Raw genomic sequence first — 19,521 nt, 5'->3', positions numbered from 1 at the left:
GGAGGAGAACAAGCGGTTTGGTGCTCCCAGGGCTGGAAACTGTATTGGAGTCGGCTTTAATATTTTCTTTTCAACTAGCCATGCAATACAGGCTTTTTAATTCTGAGTGAAGTATAACTCCTCCTTTTTCATTAAAAGCAACAACTCCAAACCAAAGAGCACCTTCAACAGATTCTTCCACACACACAAACCCGGCAGAAACACTCTATCCTCTCTTTTTTGGACATTTTTTTAAACCTAATTTGAGGGGGGGAAACAAGAAAATCATTGTAGAAGACAACATCACTCTATTAATATGGACAAAATCTGAAAATATCTGGCGTGTATTGAGCGACTGTCATTCCCAGCGCTGGAGATTGGAGATGTTTATGCTGAGCTACAGCCATTTCCTTCAATTGGGGCCCATACCTTCGAGTCCTAGGTCATCAGGGTCAGGGGTACCTACCTTTTTTTTTAATGACATCCAAAACAACATCTTTTTGTGTTTCTTGTTTGTTGTAACCTAGGGGACATATTTAACGTTCTGCAGTCAGTCTGTATGCTTGCCTGCAGCAATGGCCTTCGACATTGTTCCTCCACGCCACACTCACATCAAAAGACGCCATTTCTTTTACTCAGGTATACAAAGCTTTCTCTCCCCCTTGAAATGTATTGGAACCGCCACGGACGCTTCAATGTTACTCGTCGCCAGTCTAGCGGTATACAGTTCAAGGGTATGGCCCACACAAATGCATTAATAGTGTGCGTACTGTATACATTCAAAGGGAACAAAGAAGAGTCCCGTGTTTGCTTGATCACAACTGAACCCATCCCCCAGGTTGCGGTTCCCCTCTGCTTGGTATTCAGTGGAGGATGTTCTATACAATGCGGCCATGTTCAAGTACAACGTAAGGCTCGCGGCATGCTGCAATTCAGCAACACTTTGATACTTTTCGGTGTTTCGCTTGGCTACTTTGTAGATTTAAGCAAACTTCAAATATGTGAGAAACTCATTTTGGTCTCCTCGGTGCACGGGGAGTGAATCTATAAAATGTGACACATACACACACACACACACACACACACACACACAGAATTCTTGCAAAAGCTGTTGTTGATCCATAGAGAACTTCACGTTAAGTGGAGACCCCCCAAACGACACAGCCCGCCTTGACTACAGTGTAATCCCCCTGCGCTGCTTCTAATACAGAAAATTGCACACAGAATTCTTCCCACTACTGCTGATAGAATTCCACTGGAGGAATTGAAATGCTTCAAAGACAGAATTTCACAGATGAGACGGCAAGAAAGTCACATGCCTCAATAACCCCATGAAATCAAAGTTGGAACTTATAGCCATCACACTGTTAAGAGCAATTCTGTTGTGGGCCGTCTTGTATGGATGACTTCAGAACACGGTCAATACTTGAGCGAGTTACGCAGGCAGACAGCCACAATATAAACACATACAAGCCCCTGTGTCAGCAAGTGTCCTTCAGCAAGACACCGAATCCCAACCAGCTGCAGGGGCGCTGTTCTGCAGCCGACCCTGACCTCTGACCTGCAGGTGGAGTGGGGCGAGCGAACGCAGAATTCGCCTGCGGGGATCAGTCATGTATCACACTGTTTACATTATTATTAATTTAGGGGAGGACTGAGAGAAGGTCAGATGCAAGAGAAGTTTTTTTTTTTTGCTTTCTAGCTTCTTGGACACTGATTGGACTGTCTGGAGTGCACTGATTGGACGATGATTCTTCACTTGAGTGGTATTCTCTTTTAAAGGCTACCAAATGCCTCCTTAAATGAGTCTGATTTGTCCTGTTTCACCTGATGTGCAATCAAAGGTTTTGTAAATAATTCCGCAGCATTTTTGACACAAAAGTAGGTGAGTGAAGGGAGTTCAAGTGATCTCTGTGATCATCTGGATGAAGCATGAGCAGTCTCAAATAAAAGATAAGTTTATCTTTTTCATCATACCCAATACATGCATATGAGACATTGGTTAAGGTCTGGGGTCATTTCTTCCCTCTCTTTGAAAAGAAATTAAAAGACAGGCCGTGTCAGAATGAGTCACGACACACCAGTTCAGAAACAATGCATCAGTTTCAAGTTAGAAAGAGAACACCTATTGTTCTAAGTATAGTGATGGATTGACAGGCTGACAGCTGCATATTGTAAAGGAACCAAGATAAAGCATTATATTTGGTTTGTATCTAAGTAGAAGTAGTGTTTGATTAATAAGAAGAGTTTCGTTGGTTTAATGAAAGGTCTTCTCTGAATTTACTTCCAAATATTTTGCACTTGTTTGTTCACAAGAACTTTTGACTTTTGATAGACCACATAAGCAATAGCCAAGGATTTCTCAGAAACTTCTCTATTAGTTGAACCAATAACCGTTGTTTACAAGGTAGCTAGTTTTTAATGTAAGATGTGTTGTACAAATCTTGCCATTGTATTCCATGAACTTTGATTTTAATCACAGTGGGATGGTTCTCAAAAGGGAAGAAGTAATCAGTTTGACTTACTAAGTTATCTGAGTATTTCTAAATTACTAAGTTCTATTTTTTCCTGATTGTACGGGTTATCAGTTGTAGAAGGAAACTGCACATATTAAGTTGAATACTTGCCGGGCTTCTGCTTTTACTCTTCTTCAGTTTTTCCATGCAGTTGCCAGTGAATTTCAAAACAAAAGCTAGACACAGATGTGCACATACTAAGTTGCTTTTATTAATACAGAACTGCATGCTACAGAGACTGTACAGCATAAACATTTATTCATTACAAAAAAAACATGGTTTTTGGAACCATTTAAAATAACAGGAAAAAACAAACAAACAAAAAAGATAAGAGCATAAAATAGAACAGGAACATCACAGCCGTTAAGGAAACATTCAAACTATTTATCATTAGCATCTTAATAAACCAGAGAAGAAATCGACAGGTTACAGTCGCGTCATGTCAACTACAATGGCACCGAGTGGATGATTCTCTTGTAGCTTTTTTTTTTTTACAGCCTCTTGCAACATCAACATGCCTATTTTTTCTATCTACCTATATGTAGTAGTGTACTTAAAAGTGGCAGTTTGTGTATTTTTTTGTATTTAATAGTTTTTTATGAACCTCCTAATATACATAATTTGGCCCTTGTGGGTTTATACAGTATGATGTCCGTCTTTTTATTAAGTTTAAATTTTAATATTTGACAATTTGCTACCAAACACATTTGTTATAGCAACATTTATACTACATACATAGCAATCTATGTAACGTCACAGCAAAGAATGGTATCGAAATAAAAAAACGAACAACAAAAAAAGATCCCTACAGCGTGGTTAGAGGGGCAGAGAAAATTATCACAAAATTTGGCACGGAAAATCTGTACACGAATCTACAGTCTGAGAGATGTGACTGTGCAATAAAAAAGAAGGGCTTTAGACACTTTTCCAACTACTGAAGACACGGTACCCACTGTCTCTTGTTTCAAGTTTTCTTTTCTTCTTTTGTAAAATGGCTTATAGACGCATTTCTTGAAATGAAGTTGTGCATACTTCTGTTCATGAGATCTACACAGTACACTGAGTGGAATCCAGGTTTTCAGCGAGGAAAGAAATGAACTCATCAACGAACAAAAGATTTGCCTTTTAAAACCTCCTTGTAAAAATGGATCATTCATATATAAGTCGCTTACCTTAAGAAAAAATATTTGTACAATGTATTAAGAAAAAAAAATAGTCAAAAAGAGACACATACAAGATACAACAAGCAATCTCTAAAGCAATAAATACTACTGGTCCTAGCGTTGTGACATTTTGAATTGAATACCCACAACCCTCCCACCCCCACCTCCCCTCAAGCCCTCCCACCTTTCCTGACTCCACCCCGAAGGTAAACAACATAAAGAAAAAGACAACGCAATGGAACGATGCATATTTAACACAGTAACCCCCCCCCCCATTATTCTGTACATTTAAACAAGAACAAGTAACATCACAATTAAAGTTGTTCCTCAGAGAGGTGTCACCGCTAGCCTCATGCCCTCCTAGAGTTTGAACAGATGTCAAATGATTGGTTCGCAAGCTCGTATTTAATACAAATAAAGAAGGAGAACCAACTCTTTCAAGAAAAGGGCTCATTGAATAATCTAGCCTACCTTTTTATATCCGTCTTTTAAACATTTTGAAGTTGAACTACATATTTTTCTGTTGCACTGTTTAACACTACAAAAAAGACAAAACAAAATTCATAAAAATTTTGGCAGATTCACAAAGCTATACTACAGCTCATTGTATTATTTCTTTATAATAATTAGATTTTTTGATAATGATGGGTCAAATATTGACCAATGAACTTTAATAAAACAAAAAAACTAAAATTTTAAAGCCGTATGGCACAGAAACGTAAAAAGGAAACAACTGAATGCAAGTGAAATATAGTCGAGAGAGGGCCTAGAAAGGTGTGTGTGTGTGTGTGCAGAGCTAGAAAAGAGGATAAGGAGGAGAGAATAGGGTAGACTATTCTATAGACTTGGTCACGAGCGACAGAGGCTGAGGGGCCGTGGAGGGGAGGAGCGAGTGGGAATGACACAGCGATGCCGAGGGCCGGGCCAGTGAGGACGCCACAGAGGAGCCCGGCTGCCGCGAGGACGAGACGTCGCCGTGCTCCAGGGCTCCGTTGTGGGAGGAGGCGCCGGGCGTTTTGCCGGCCGCGGCAGAGTTTTCCAGCTGAACCAAAGATGGCGGTGGAGGCCCAGCCAGGAGGTGCGGGTGGTGGAGTGGCTGGTGGGCCGGTTTCATAGTCAGTGAGAGAGGTTGCATTTGTTCAGTCTGAGGTTTTGACTCTTTTGAGGAGGGGGAGGGAGCCACCGAGGAGGGGGAGGATGGGGGGGAGTCTAGTAAGCTTCCGTCCGAAGAGGGAGGACTGGCACAGCTGCCTTCACCTTGGATGTAGCGAATGCACTTTTTTTTTCTCCTGGGGGACAAGGCAAGAAAGAGAAAGCATCTTTTAGCGTCGCGTCTTGAACCCACACAGCTGCTCAGCACTGTCGCCGACTTGAATGCACCGGTTTCATTTGCACGTCGAAGCCAATTGTCATTTACAAAGTGATTTTACAACAATAAAGATGTCAATTTGGTTTTTCCAGGTGCATTAAAGTGGCTGTGTAGACCTTGTGCCGAGAAGAAAAGTGCTAGAAATGTCAGGTTCCTAGCATTACACCATCAGACAGGACAGACAGGTAGGAGACAGCAGGGAAATGAAGAGAGCGGACACAATGATGATGATGAGAGGACACAGTGATGAAGAACAGATCATTATGCTGTAATGTTTGCCCTCTGAATGCTGTGTAAACTTAGTGCAGAGCTAGAACCGGGAATTGGCCTATTCTCTCCAGCAACATGCGGCTAGCGGACCCGTCTCATTCCCCTCTCCCTTCCCTCTGCTAGTCTGGCTGTACTCTCTCTTCTCCTAAGGGGACGGAGTTTTGGATGCGAGGCGAAAAAGTCAACAAGATCCACACTACCCTGCATCTGCCCCAAAGACACGAGTGTGTGCGCAAGGGGTCAAGGCATCATGTTTGCATTTCTGCCTGGGGTCGGGACCCCCCCCCCCCCCCCCTCCCCTGTCTGCTGGGCCGGAGGCCAGGCCCTTCGTGCTCAGTGGAACCATATCCACCACGCAGCAACACTGGGGGGTTAGGAGAGAATAAGAGGGGATTGCGTTTATCTGTGGTGACTCTGTTGTGCGTGTTGTGTTCAGATTTGGTTAAGGGGGAATCTCTGCCCACCTCATCTTTACCCTGACCTTGGCAGTGACCCCTCCCTCTCTGCTCTCCATTCCATCACAAGGATGCCTGAAGGCCGTGGAGTATTTAAGACTGAGCTAGCTCACAGGGACAGGCGGTAGGAAAAAGGAGAGAAGGCTAAGGTGGTCAAGAAAGACAGAAAACGGGAGTTGGCTTTTGAAAATATAAGGCTGATCTAACTGTTCAATTAAGGTGAGGCCTGTTTCTCAAGTCATACCCCTGCCTGTAATTCTGAAGGTAAACGTTCTGCACAAATAGGTGGAAGTGAGACAAATGAAGAGAGCAGATTAGTGAGATAGAAAAAGAAATAGGAAGAGGGACACTAACAAATCACATAAAAGGACTCACAATATTTTGATAGCATGCTTGAGTGAAAGAAAGGAAGGCATGCATTTCTGAAAAGCTCAATAGTACAAGCACAAAACCGGACACAATAGAAAAATAGAAAATGTCTGGAAAAGAGTAGGGAGAAGGGAGTCTGATTGCTTTTAAGTGCATTGTACATTGATAGCATTGGGTGGTGCGGAGTATTTATTATCTGTAAAAGGTATAATTTTGCTACCACCTACACGCCTTGCTCTGCAGTGTCTTGCCAAGTGATAACTGTCTGTCAAACTGCAACAAATGAGCTAATATCCATTTTTTAACAGACATATTGATTCATAGTATGTGCCTGTGTATGTTATTGATTTCCCCGTCTCGGGGGGAATTACACCAGATGCATCTTTTAGGAAACGGAGCCCAGTGAGAACTTTTAACCTCTCGGCTCCTAAAACGAAGACTGAATGATCGCGCTTTCGCTCCTCGCCTGGTCTGTCTGACTCTCAGCTGTGTTCTCATGCTCTCCTTTGACTGCTTTAGGAATAATGCTGTAATGCTGCATTGCTGACAATGTGTGTGTCAGTTGGCAGGGGAACACAACAGCCTAGTGCACACGCAAGTGATGACAAACTGTGTGTGTGAAGTCAGACTTATTTAAAAGAAAACAGCACAAAAAATGATAGGTGAGCTGTTCAAAAGTGGCTAAAATGCAACACTACTTGATACAGACTGAATGCATTTTAAAATAGAGATTCTGACTGAGCAATGTGCCATTTTACTTGGAAAAAAATGAGGAGCATTATCTGAAATAAGATAATAATAAGAAGAAGAATAACCTCTCCATTTGGCAGCTAAGAAATCCATCTGACTGAATTTTCATTTTTGAGCCTACTCAGATAATTATAAAAGAAGAGAAATGAAATGTGCAGCAGCATGTGCATGCCTCTGGTTTACCACAGTGATGTACAATACCAAACAATGTGTTGCAATGGTTGAGAGTTGTGTCGAGAAAGAGTGGGGCAGGGTGCAGTGCAAGCCAGACACAGAGAAGGGTATTACTTAGCAGAAACAAATACCTACCATGAAAATATTCCCAATTCAAAGACTGCTTGTGTCAGAACAGAAAGACAACAGGTAGGGACTAAGTAAGGGTTATTAGAGAGGAGTTTGGAGGAAGAAGAGGTGGAGAAGGAGGAGGAAGAGGGCATAGAAAAGAGTGTCACTGAGCAGGCCCTCAGAGAAAGCAGGGCCAAATTTGTAAGCATAACATTGTTATTCAAGGGCGCCAATTAGGACATACATGACAGTTAAGATGGGAGGCACTTATCCACTGCCTGGGTAGAAAATGGATTTCAACCATAACAACTTAGACCATAAGAAATGTTATTCCAAACTGCATTAGCAAACCATGTTCTTGCCATAGTTGTACAAGATATTTTGTCCAGATTATATATACAGTAATCCTGTTAACAAATCCATTTTCTGCCACTGGGCTTGAACCTGGTTCTAAGAGAAGAATCGCTGTAAGGGAATTTATAGCAGGAAGCTCCTCAGTAAGGAGGAGGAGCAGAGGAGTTTGCCATCTGTTACCACAATGATGGAAACACGTTTTAGAGGGATACTGAGCAAATAATCAAGGAGAAGGAGCTTCTCATTGTGGATGTCCTCCTCCCATTGGTACTACAGGAGTTATACCTGCATGGTTTGCACCATAAACTCAGCTGGTCAAGCCCGAACAAGGCACGACACTTCTTTGGGGTATTTGCATCTGTTAGCCAAAGAGGTAGACACAAACATACACACAGAGACAAAAAAAAAAGAAAATGGACACGTCATTGCACAGACAAAAACATGTAGCCAGGGCTTAGGTTTAGGCTGGCAACACTGGGATGTCCTCCACACTGACCAAGCCATCACGCTCCAGATCCTCCAAGCCCCAACCTGCCAGTTTAGGATTTCTGACCAACCACAGTGAGGCTTACTGTGCATCCTGCAATGAAACCCCTGCAACCCCAACAAATATCGGGATCATCGGGGATAAGCTTTCTATTTAAAACACATATGCACAGACAGACACCATTCATACGAACACACTAGCATACGCTGTGAATACCCTTCTTCCCAAACAGGCAGTAAAATCGAATGGTGGGACCTAGAGACAGGCTAGACTGGCAGGGCGTGGCTGGAGGAAGCTGAGAGGTCACGATAGCCTGGCTGGACAGACAGAGGAGGTGGGGGAGGAGAAGGGAGGGAGAAAGGCAGCGGCAGAGGGAGAGCGAGGGAGGAAGTCCCAGCGTACAGTAACCCAGCCTTCACCTGGCCCCGGCCTGTGCAAGCACACACCATACACACCTGCACGGGCCACACCAGTTATTCTGTTGATCGAGCCCAAAGCGCGCTCGACACTTCTTAGGAGCGCTCAGGTCTGTTGCCGCAACAGGGAAGGGAAGCCAGCAGAGAGGAGGAATAGAACCAAAATAAAAACAGAAAAAAGAAAAGGAGGAGAGAAATAAGGAGAAAAACAGACAACGGTGAATCTATGAAGCTTGGCTGTGGCTTACTGTGCTAGAAACCCCCCGCCCCCTTAAAAAAAGATGCAAGCCATTCTCAAGTCTCAAGTATGCCTTAACAGACAGGACTGTCGGAAGACACGGTTAGTGTGTTTCAGACATTAGTAAAGTCAAAATGCAGGCAAACCATCAAATCATAATATTAAAAAAATGCAAATATTAACCACAATAACTTTTCAGTAATGCAATCTAAATTCTGACTGGAGATAAAGATAAAGATGAGATGATGCTTATTTGGTAGAGTGTATAAGTGGGGCAAAGGCAGATTGGATTGATTTACTGCTAGCTGTTATCAATGCTCTATTATTTGAAAAGGACAAGGTCAAGGTGGCAGAAGTAGGCAGCAGTAGCAGATTGCTAAGACAGCAAGGGTGTGAGTTAGGCCTAGCCAGGGGAAGGATTAAAAGACCGGGAGCCTGAAGAGGGAATTTACTCCTTAGACCTGGCATCAAACAACTGACCGCTTCCATCAACATTGACTTTCCGCTGCAGAAAAGGTGCCAGTCACTTTCTAACTCTACCCAGTAATGTTGTTGTTAATTAGCAGCTGTAGAGCGAAGTGACAGCAGGTCAAAGTTAAAATATTGTGGTGGGTGTTTGAGTCCAGGCCTGGTCTGAGTAGAGGCAGATTTAGAAGGGGGACGCAGGCCAACTCATGCTGGCCTACAGGAAAGGCGCAAGCGCAGCTACTGAAGCGTATAGATTAAGGAGGTTTACCCTGACATCACATCCTTCAGGTCATACTCCACAATGAGAATCTATCCTTAAACCAGTTCCTGACATACTGTACTGCATAGTGATTTTGCCAAATAGGGGAAAAATGTCCTAGACTAAATGACTAATAGCAACATGAGTAAATGGATGAATATTTAATGAAGTATACTTTTGCTTAGAGTCAAATAAACAATAGCAACATTTTTAAGAAAAGAAAGCAGCAAACAAAGCAAATGTAACATATTTAAAAATATAGAATTTAAGCTTAAGCCTGCTCTCAATATTCTAATATTGCACAGTCAAGGATAAATAAATATACATAAATTTAAAAAGAAGAAAAAAAAAAAACAAGTTAGTAATTTAATACTCAAAATGACATTAGCACCTGTAATCGGAGGGAGTGAAAGGCAAGGGTTTGGAAAATATTCTCTGTGTTCTGAAAAAAAAGAACAGATAGAGAGGCCTTCAAGAAGGGATCCGTCACCAAAACGAGCGCAAAATACATAATAACAAATCGGCATTTCTCCTTGTCAACTCACAATGTGATCAGAAGAATATGAATCATAGGAATAAAATGGATAAATAATAGAATTAGCAAACCTCCTTAATTTTAAGATGTGGGTGATTTTTTTTGTATGTTGATATAAAAGCATGCATGAAGGCAAGCAAGGGGCAGCCCAACACACACATAGGTGTGCGCGCACACACACACACACACAAACACACACACACACACAGTACAAGCGCAGTCTATCTGCAGGGCACAGGCATTATAACACAGGGCCACGCACACAACACTGGCAAAGTTAATGGCTCTCACAATGCTTAAATTTCACATTCTCAAAACACACATATCACAGTACCAGAACGCTAAGGGGCAAAGTGGGGAAAGGGGAGGGGGGAGGGGGGGAGGGGGGGTCAGAGGGGAGGTGAGATGGAGTGTGGGGGGTCATGCATATTCAGTTGTTATTAGCTGGGGAGGGCTAAGGAAAGATGGGAAAAGGGGGGTGTTACAAGCAACTCTACCATTTAAATATTGCATTGGGTAGCATAACTATACCAAAAAAAAAAAAAAAAAAAAAAACACAAGCCAGGCACAATAACACAAAAAGGGAGAGAGAAAAAAAACAACAGTAGAAAAAAAAAAAAAGTAGCTTGACTTTTATCTTGTGAGATGTCACATACGCCTGACACATGATGGGGCTCTTCTAATATGAGAGATAATTGCAGCTCACTTACCATTGCCCTCTGCTTGCTGCTTTTCCCTTTTTCTCTTCTTCTTTTTCCCCTGTTGGTTACCCGCCAAAAATATAGAAAGAAAAAAATAGAGATAGACAGGAACCTTAGTTATTATATTGCAGAAGGCCCAAAACATGAAACAGAGAATAGGGCTCATCTTTGTGTTTACTTATTTATTCATTCATTCTTTCTCTGCTTTTTTTTTTTTTTTGTCTGTCTCTGCCCTCCGGTTTGTAACAGCCACTGCAGGCCAGACCAGAATTCTCCCTCCTCTCTCTCTCTTTCTGTTCTTTTCTTCTTTTGCTGTAATCTTTTGTCTTATTTTCCTCTGCTTTGTGAACATGTAGACGGGTGTCTGGTTGGGGAGACAGATTTCTCTAGGCTGCTCGTGGAAACGCTCCACTGGTCAGCGTGATCCCAACACTGGACACAAATGAGGAGACTGTGCATTTACGTTGCCTTTATGCGTCAAGAACAAAGTGTCCAGAGAGCGAACCACAGAGCCGGGCTTCATTTAAACAATCTTGTGGTCCGGCTTTGTTAGGAATCCGACAATTCGTACCGTTACAGCCGGGACTTAGGTCAAAGCAATCTGTCCGGTCTCACAGATCCATATCAACGAGAGAGGCTAGTTAACTAAGAAGGGAAAAGGCACTCGTCCTGGTCACGTGTCCTTGTGAGGAGGGGAAAGAACAGGGGCGTTACGACTTGTAAACTTCAAAACTTACATAGTTGTCTCGTGCTGACCAGCCTGGGTACAGCTGCATGTGGAGCTGTCGTTCTTTCCTGGCCAGCTCGTAGTACTTGGCCTGCTCCTCCCGCGATAGGGCGTGCCACTGCGAAACGACAAGGGAGAGAGGGAGAGAGAGAGAGAGAGAGAGGGTTTCAGACAAACATTTTTAAAGATTGTCTCGACTTCATTAAAGACCAGCGAAAGTCCTGAAGTGGAGTCAAAGCTACGTGCCAGTCAGCCATCTGGGCCACCAGGTCGCCCCAAAAACCTTTTAACGTTCTGATAGGCCGTTCAGTTAGACTAGCACAGTGTTAGTGTGTGTGCAGTGCTGTGTCAGGGCTTACCCTCCGCCCCAGGATCTGGTTGATGGCAGCACTCTCCTTCAGTGTGCACTCAGCCACCACCTTGGCCCGCATCTCCTTCATGTAGAGCATGAAGGCGTTCAGAGGCTTCTTTATGTGAGGCTGCTTCTTTTTCTCTTCCTCCTTTTTAGCGTCTGTGTGTTTCCTGTGGCGGGACAGAGGACCGGAAGGTAAGCGGAGTCAACTTAAGGCCAGTTCAAAGTGGAATGATGCAAGAGTGAAACAAGAGTTTTGGGCGCGGTGGGACTACTCACGAGCTGTTGAGGGAGCTGATGTCGCTGTGGGAGGACTCCTGCTTGACGTTGGGTGTGACGATGGCTGGGTGGGGGATGCCCGTGGTGTGCAAACTGTGGTGAGGGGGCACCATGTGTGGGGGGAACCTGGAGGACAGAAGACTGTGTAAATCGTCAGAGTGGACACGGGTGAAATGGGAAGATGGAACACATGTATACACAAGACTGTACAAACAGTTGGCTGAGGCTCAACTCCATTCCCATGTTTCAATGTGACGTCAAAGCACAAGGCGCTTTTGCAATTTCTTTCATAGAAATGGAATTGGCCTTTAGCCACAAGACAATAAATGTACATCCATACAAACATGCACATGTAAATGTTAACGGCTGATTCCTGAATTCTTATTCACAGCCAAATTAGCACAAATTCTCATTTTGAATGGTATAATTTATCTATGTCAAATGTCACACATTTTAATTTACAGATGGAATCCAGCCATACGACTATACACTCCGCACAAAAGTATTCTCTTAATCACAGAACCAATTACAGTAAACCATCATAGAGTCAAATACAGTTTGAAATCGCTGTATTGTGTGGCAGTAAGAAAGTGCAGTTGCGCAAGGATAAAGCTCTCATGCTGAAGGCCATTTTTGAACAATCCAAATTACCCATACACTGAACACTTGAACCCCAACATGTCCTTGTTGTACGTTTAATGAAACTGAAATTGGCTTCGGTTGTATGAAGCAACTGAGGGCTCTGTACACCTTGAGCTTTTGAACTCATGCCAATGGAGAGTGTGTACATCCTGATAGGTGTGTGTGGGGGGGGGACTGATTCAGCGCTTCACAGATCTACATGGACACTCCTCAGGTTAGGCTTTTAAGCATTTGAGCAAGGTTATGTCTGCCTATGGAAGCTGGGGAATTTGTTTCCATAGATGTTGTAGTGCTTTCAGCTGTAGATGACTTCTTTCTGTTGTCCTATGTCATTGAGGAAATTGAATTTTTGGTAATTCCACTGCTCTGAATGTCCCAGGTTTTGGGTGAGTAAAGCTTGCAGCTTGCCTTAATATTAAAGCGAAGGGTCAGAGCGTCCAACTCGGCGGCTGACAATTCATGAATTCCTATCGAGAAATATTGTGCACTAGATGAAAACGTTCTATCAAGGTGAAATACCACTTTAGCTGGTTAGTCTCTATTTAGAAGTGGCTGGTTCCCATCCTTTTCTGCCAATTCAGCATTGTCAGCGGCACTGACATTTTTATCTTTCTCCCTCTACACTCCTATCATCATTTCATCATCTCCAACAGCTCCATCTATTGAGGCCAGAAACCCCTATCTATGAAATCATTTCACTAGCCAGAGCAGACATAGGCCACCTCTGTATGTGTGTGACACTAATTATATGTGTGAGATTATTCGAATGCGATTGTGTGTCTGTTTACGGTGCAGCACCTCGGCTACACGTGACCATACACAAATTTAGGAGAGAAGGAAAGGAGGATGAAGGAGAAGAAAAAAAGAAGGAATAATTCTTTTTTTTTTTTTTTTTTTAACAGCTCATTATCCGGCTGTGTCTGGCTGCATGGCTCCGAGCCAGAATATAATGATGAGGATAAACTCGCCAGGAACAACTAGTTTCTGTTGGAGGCCATCTCAGGGGAGTGCCAGTGCGCTCCCCCCTCAAACTCTTTCCCTCTCTCCCTCTCTCTTTTTCTCCTTTCCCCTCTTCTCCCTTCATCACTGACACATTGGTGTTTGTGCCATGTCATCCGTTGATGGGGAGCTCGGCAGCAGTGGCTGCAGATCGGCCATCATTAGGCTGCTGCATTTCCTCGCTCGCTCCGCTTCCTCTCTCCCTGCTCTCCCTCCCTCCTTCCCTCTCTGTGCACTTGTTAAAATTTCCTCTGTTCCGAGATCTATTTTTTCTTCTTCTTCTTCCTCTTTTTTTTTCTTTCTTTTTTCGCCTCTCTACTCCTCCCTGTCCCCTCACCACCTCCACGCTCCCTTCCCTCCCTCTCGCCCTCCCCCTGCTGCCACGGCACGGCCCAGGTTATGGTTTAAACATGACGGCCATCCCTTTGAAGCGCGGGGGCATCATCATCATCCAGGCTCATCAGCAGCGAGCGGCGCCTTGGACCAATTTAACCAACACAGAGAGGGAGACCGCGGCACAGACCCCCACCCATCCACCCACCCCAACCCCCGGGCTCCTACGTCTCAATCTGAAAGGTAGGAATGGCTGGTGGGGTGGGGGGGGCCGGGGCGGGGTGGGGGCAGGGGGGGGTCATTGGCGCAGCAAGCCCAGTGTCAGCCAGTGCCATTTAATTGCCAATGCGAAGCGGTAGCCCCCGTGCCTGTTTAATGTATAATGACCCGGCCGGCGCGCTTCTCCCGTTCCCCAGGAAAAGGGGGAGCGGGATGATGGGGGAACATATCAAAGGGCAGGCTTAAGCATAAGGGGCGAGGGGGCCTTCACATCCTCCCACCTGTCACACGCACACGCACACACACACACGCGCACGCACGCACGCACACAATAAGGGACCTGCACCGGCTCCAACCCCATTATCAAAATAATGTCTTTCATTTGCTCCGATGACTGTCTCTGCTCTCCTTGGCTCCTTTCCTCCCTCTCCTAAAAGAATGTATTTTTTAACAGGACCTGGGTGTAAGGTGTTCATTGCAGGCCTACGAGGTACGAGCTTCATTCTCTGAATCCTAATTCAGCTCGGGGTACGGCACGGGGGACTGGTACTGAAGCAGCGCTCTCCTGCAAAGACCTGACTCCCTACAAGAGTACAAGGCCAGGATGTCTTTCGCTCCGCTTTCCTCCAGTCAACCTACTTCCCTACAAATCGCCTGAGCTGTCAGAACAGTCTGGTCCATTCTTTGAACAAGAGCAGCCAGTTGAAAGCTATGAAAGGATTTCTGTTGTTTTTGCTAACACAATTAGCCACATTTTTATTGTGTTTTGTTAACAAACCGAAATGGATTTTTTTCCTCTGCCCTTTTTCTTTTTGTTCATGTGTTTTTTTTTTGGCTTTTTTTTTTTTTTTTTTGAGATGTGTTAAACCTTCCCATTCTCCAGAGAGCTCCCAGAGCCCTCCATCTATTCAGTTATACTAATTCAATTAGGGGCCTCATCACAGGGCATTAGCTCTTCCCCATGGCCAGTCCCCCCACACCCCAGCCAGCAGATTCAATTAGCTGCACTGGAAATAAGATGATCACAATGTAGAGGCTGTCATTAAGGGACCAAATTAGCAGTCACTTAAAGCCCAGGTCGGCTGGATACCGCTGCCAGATGCAGATGTCTGGACAGACCCGCTGTCTGACCCTTTGCACCTGAGACCTGCTCAGTTTGCCTAGGATGGACTGGGGGGGGGCAAATCTGACTCTAATCCAGCCACCATGCAGAACGTTAAAAGTATGGTTTGAAGCTGGAGAAATGACAAGCCAGATGCATGTTTATTTATAGAGCAAGAATGAGATTTGGACCGTTAATAAGGTGGTGGACCAGTACAAGCTACAGTAGAAGCTACTCAAGCAGGCTTATACATTTTTTATCATTTGTTGTTATAGCATATGTTTTATCATTCTTTTATCTTGTTTCTTATGTGTCTTTGTCCTTCTATTGCACTTTTATTGCACTTCTTATGTGTTTTTTGCCTGAATGACGTGAGTGTCGTGATCAAGAATTCCAATGCATTTTTATGTAAATGGAAAAATTTACTTGAAACTTGAAACTAGAAATGACTTAAAAATGACTTTTTGTATGAAGTGCAGGTTGCACTGAGTGGGTGAGCTTATTGGCTAAAGGGCCAAAGTGGTTACAAATAAACTCAGTCCTGCTCTATTCTCAGGGCTACACTTTAAAAATGCCACTCCCCTTCGCTTCTCCTCCCTCCACGCATCTACATGATCCATCAATGTCACAGAGGTCTAAACATGCCGCCCTCAGGAGCTGCTTTTCCAATCAGGCTGTAATTAAACTGAAGCTTGGCCTCATCCCTAGACTCTACACCAGCCCCTTCCAAAGTCCCCAGCTTGTACAGGGGGGGAGGAGGAGGGGTGGAGGGAGGGAGGGAGAGAGAGGGAGTCTGTTTTTCTTGTGTTTTTTTTTGTGTTGTTGCTCTTTTGGCCACTCCGAGCCTACAAATCATGAGCTTTTCGTCATCCGCAATTAATTCTTTCTACTGCCCACACAATATAGAGGACCTGTGTCCCTCAGGGGAACAATAAGCAGTTTAATGCCAACTGACAAATAGACACACATGCACACAAAATGGCAACAAACACACATACCCCCATGGGTGCACTTAAGTCCAGAGCAGCACTTGAGCTGGACCCTAATGGGCTGGACCAAAGCACTAGCCAAGTGTCAGGCCCCAGCTTATATCATCTAGTCCCCTTCAAAGTGTTGCTATGTTTGTTTATCTGTCTGGCTGCTCAAACTCACAGCAAGGACATGCCCCAACTCATTTCAGATCTGCCTGACATGCAGTGGGGGTAAACGTTCTTCAGGGGCCTCATTAGAAAATGATAAATATAATTAATATTTGAACATGGTAGCTGGAGCCCACGCTGGAGAATTGGCCTTTTGAACACAGAGATGGGGAGTGTGAGCTCTCCTTAAGGGAAAAGTTGCTGCACGGTGTCTCTGTATGTGTGAGTGTGTGTGTGTGTGTGTGTGTGTGTGATGCCTGCGCACTGGCCTCACAGCTTACACACACACACAAACACACACACTTGCATGAGAGAGGGAGAGTATGTGTGTGTGTGTCTGTGTGTTTATCTCCTAAGGCTCAACTCACCTTGACATGGATGCGTTGACAGTGAGCGCAGTTGGGTAGGGGTGTCTGAAACCCCCTGTTGTGATTGGATAAACAGGTTGACCTTGCCTGGGAAGGGGGAAGAAAAGAAGAAAGGAGAGAAGGTAAAGGAACAGGGTTGATGGAAGAGGAGAAGGTAAAGCCCTCTGTCTCTCTCCTCTGCCCATCGTGGGCCTCTTTATTCTCATTTGATCAGGACAAAAATCTAGGGGATTGCAGAGCGCAGATCAAAGGGAAGAAAACCCTGAACAATTTGAATGCCACAAATCTTGATAGGAATGGCTAATTAAATTTCATAACCCTTCGCTCGGTGTCGACAGAGTGGGGCCCCCTTCCTCCCCAAGCTGGAACTAGGTGTTTTGTTGTGATAATTAAAGACGAAGCGCGGGTCTCTTTAATGGAGCCATCACGCTAATTGAGGTCTACACATCCAAAGACAAACAATAATGAATGTAAATTTATACCAAAATAAAGTGCAGCAAATCAAAGGGCGCCGTGGCTGCGCTCGGGGCCTCTCTCGGTATTTAGATCGCGGTGAGAAAACATTAAATTAACAGAGCTTAATTTGTAGCCTTTTGTCATATTAACAAGTGTTGACAAGAGTTACCAGGGGAGAGCCCCCGTGTGGAATTGTGGGTAAAATACGGGCAATCACGGTTCATTACTCTAATTGGACCATACAGAGACATGCAAAATAGCATTCGCCACAAAGAGGCAAGTTGGGGTTGGTGGGGGCCTGAGGAAGCAGCACTGGGCTTCTGTGGTCCAGGAGCCAGTGCAATGAGGAAAGTTAAGGTAGATCTGCACTCTGCCCTTGTGGTTACCAGGACTCTAACACAGACAGAGGACCCAAATGGGGACAAGTGGAGACAGAGACAGCTTCCATAATTGACTTTGTAAGCATAAAAAACAACATATTACTGCTGCTGGGTACACATGTAAGGCGATACCAGCTTTTATCATTTTCATCATTTGCTCTTTCATGATTTGGATGTTCGCTTGATATATGATTTACATGCATTAGTCATGCTGTCATCTCATTCTGTGTGTGTCGCTGGCCTTTTCACACAATTGATAAGTGAATACAGTATGAAGAGTAATAAAAAAGGGGTTTGCTTACTGTGGTACTAACCATCCTAGCGGATGGGGGATCTGGCCGACAGTGCCAGGCGACAGTGGGTAATAAGGAGATATGTCGGGAGGATGTGGAGGCCTTGGGATTCCTGTGGAAGAAAGAAGATGGTTGGAGCACAAAGAGGCGGGTGGGAGGGGCAGAGGAGGTGGACAGACAAGACGGCGACAGAGGGAGAACCAAATCTCCGTCGGCACTGAATTCGTTCTTTGTGAGAGAGTTTCGCATCTGAACAGGGCAGACATCACAGGAGTGTAGATGGGAGGAAGAGGAGGAGGAAGAGGGCTTGTGCTCACATGTACACAGTGCTAAATCACACTTCCTGATCAAAGGGCTTTGAGGCGGCGGTGGCACAGCGTGTTGGAAGAGGCAGAGGGGAGAGAGGTGAGGAAAAAACACCAACACGATTCTTGTCACATTTGTCTAGTGAATCAGAGGATTAACAATGGAAAATGATTGAGGTTTTAGAAGTGAACAAAACACAATAATATTATTAGAGCTATTCCCTGTGATCAGAGAGCTGCTACATTTAGTTTACACTGGCATACTGACTGGATGGATATGGATTTTGCCTGACATCGTATAAGTGAATAAGAAATTAGAAATATGCGTAGTTACGTGAGTATCAGTTATATATTATGGGCTGAACTCCTTTAGACATGACAGTCAGCAACATTTAAACTGCAGTCCTTTTCAAGTTAAAGTCAATACTTCTGCATGTGACTCAAATTAATGGGTGACTACTTGAATAGCTAAATGTTGCTATTAATATTACTGTTTAACAGCATGTATTTTGACACAGTTATGACAATGTGAAGCAGGACGAGTGCAGCATTTAAAGGGTCCTTCGTCTCCGTTTACTTAAGAGATTCCAATGGTCCAACTCATCCTCAAATTTAACAAGGATAAAAAAAAAGACAGCAAATGGTTTGTTATCCCCCTGCTGACGAACGATGACAGAGACGTCCAACTTAAGGACAGCTCTCGTCGAGGGCATCGCTAAACGATCACAGAATCCACAGCGTCGCCTTCACTTTCCGTGGCAGCTGACAGGCAAAGAAGCCGCATCAACAAGCCGTTCTGAATAAACGCCTTGAAAAGGTCTTGTACACAGCCTGTTTTAAAAATAACTTTCTCTCTCACGACAGACTTGAAACAGGGAACACTAGATGAGTGTTGGAGTGCAGCAGGGAAGTGTGTGCGTTCGGTGGCCCAGGAACAGGGGGACTTTCATTTTGGCTGGTGCCTGTTTTTTTTCCCCCCACAGCTGGCTTTGCCGGTGCAGCTGTTGTTGCAGAGTAGTCTTTTGGCCGGTGCCACCATGGTCAAAGTAGAGCCAGTTGAGCAGTTCTGCAGAGTTGATCTTGTCCTCACGGATCAGCGCTTGGCCGGTGTTGGTGGTCGCACCCAAAGTCCCACAGCTGAACCAGGTATCCAGAAATTTGCCTCATGAGGGGGTTTCCGACATTGATGGACAACAGTGCCTTTGGAACCGTTTGTGTGTCCAAGTAGACGACTTTACTTTTAAAAAAAAAAGCCTTACAATTATCTTGGATTAGAAAAAGCCTTCCAGTTAGCTGTTCTAACTGAGGCGAGT

The 19,521-nt window shown here is 44.3% G+C and overlaps 1 protein-coding gene across 13 annotated transcripts in view; it reads right to left on the bottom strand.

Moving 5' to 3' along the window:
- Positions 1-3,852: 3,852 nt before the first annotated feature.
- Positions 3,853-19,521, bottom strand: part of tcf7l2 (transcription factor 7 like 2) — a 91,566-nt gene continuing 75,897 nt past the window's right edge. For 2 of the 13 annotated variants that reach the window (XM_071914770.2, XM_071914775.2), the window contains 9 exons: positions 17,913-18,015; positions 16,775-16,861; positions 11,973-12,113; positions 11,701-11,863; positions 11,352-11,459; positions 10,624-10,672; positions 9,770-9,820; positions 7,796-7,868; positions 3,853-4,947 (listed from right to left, as the gene is read on the bottom strand). In XM_071914770.2, the coding sequence (XP_071770871.1) occupies positions 4,491-4,947; positions 7,796-7,868; positions 9,770-9,820; positions 10,624-10,672; positions 11,352-11,459; positions 11,701-11,863; positions 11,973-12,113; positions 16,775-16,861; positions 17,913-18,015 (1,232 nt within the window). In that variant the 3' untranslated portion in view covers positions 3,853-4,490. Of the gene's footprint in view, positions 4,948-7,795; positions 7,869-8,452; positions 8,526-9,769; positions 9,821-10,623; positions 10,673-11,351; positions 11,460-11,700; positions 11,864-11,972; positions 12,114-16,774; positions 16,862-17,912; positions 18,016-19,521 lie in introns of all 13 variants that reach the window. The other 11 variants (XM_071914774.2, XM_071914778.2, XM_071914771.2 and 8 more) reach the window with 7 other exon arrangements.

The sequence above is a fragment of the Centroberyx gerrardi genome, chromosome 20, assembly GCF_048128805.1.
Source record: "Centroberyx gerrardi isolate f3 chromosome 20, fCenGer3.hap1.cur.20231027, whole genome shotgun sequence".
Lineage (NCBI taxonomy): Eukaryota > Metazoa > Chordata > Actinopteri > Beryciformes > Berycidae > Centroberyx > Centroberyx gerrardi.
The sequence above is the reverse complement of the archived record's forward strand: the minus strand, read 5'-3'. Positions and strand labels throughout refer to the sequence as shown.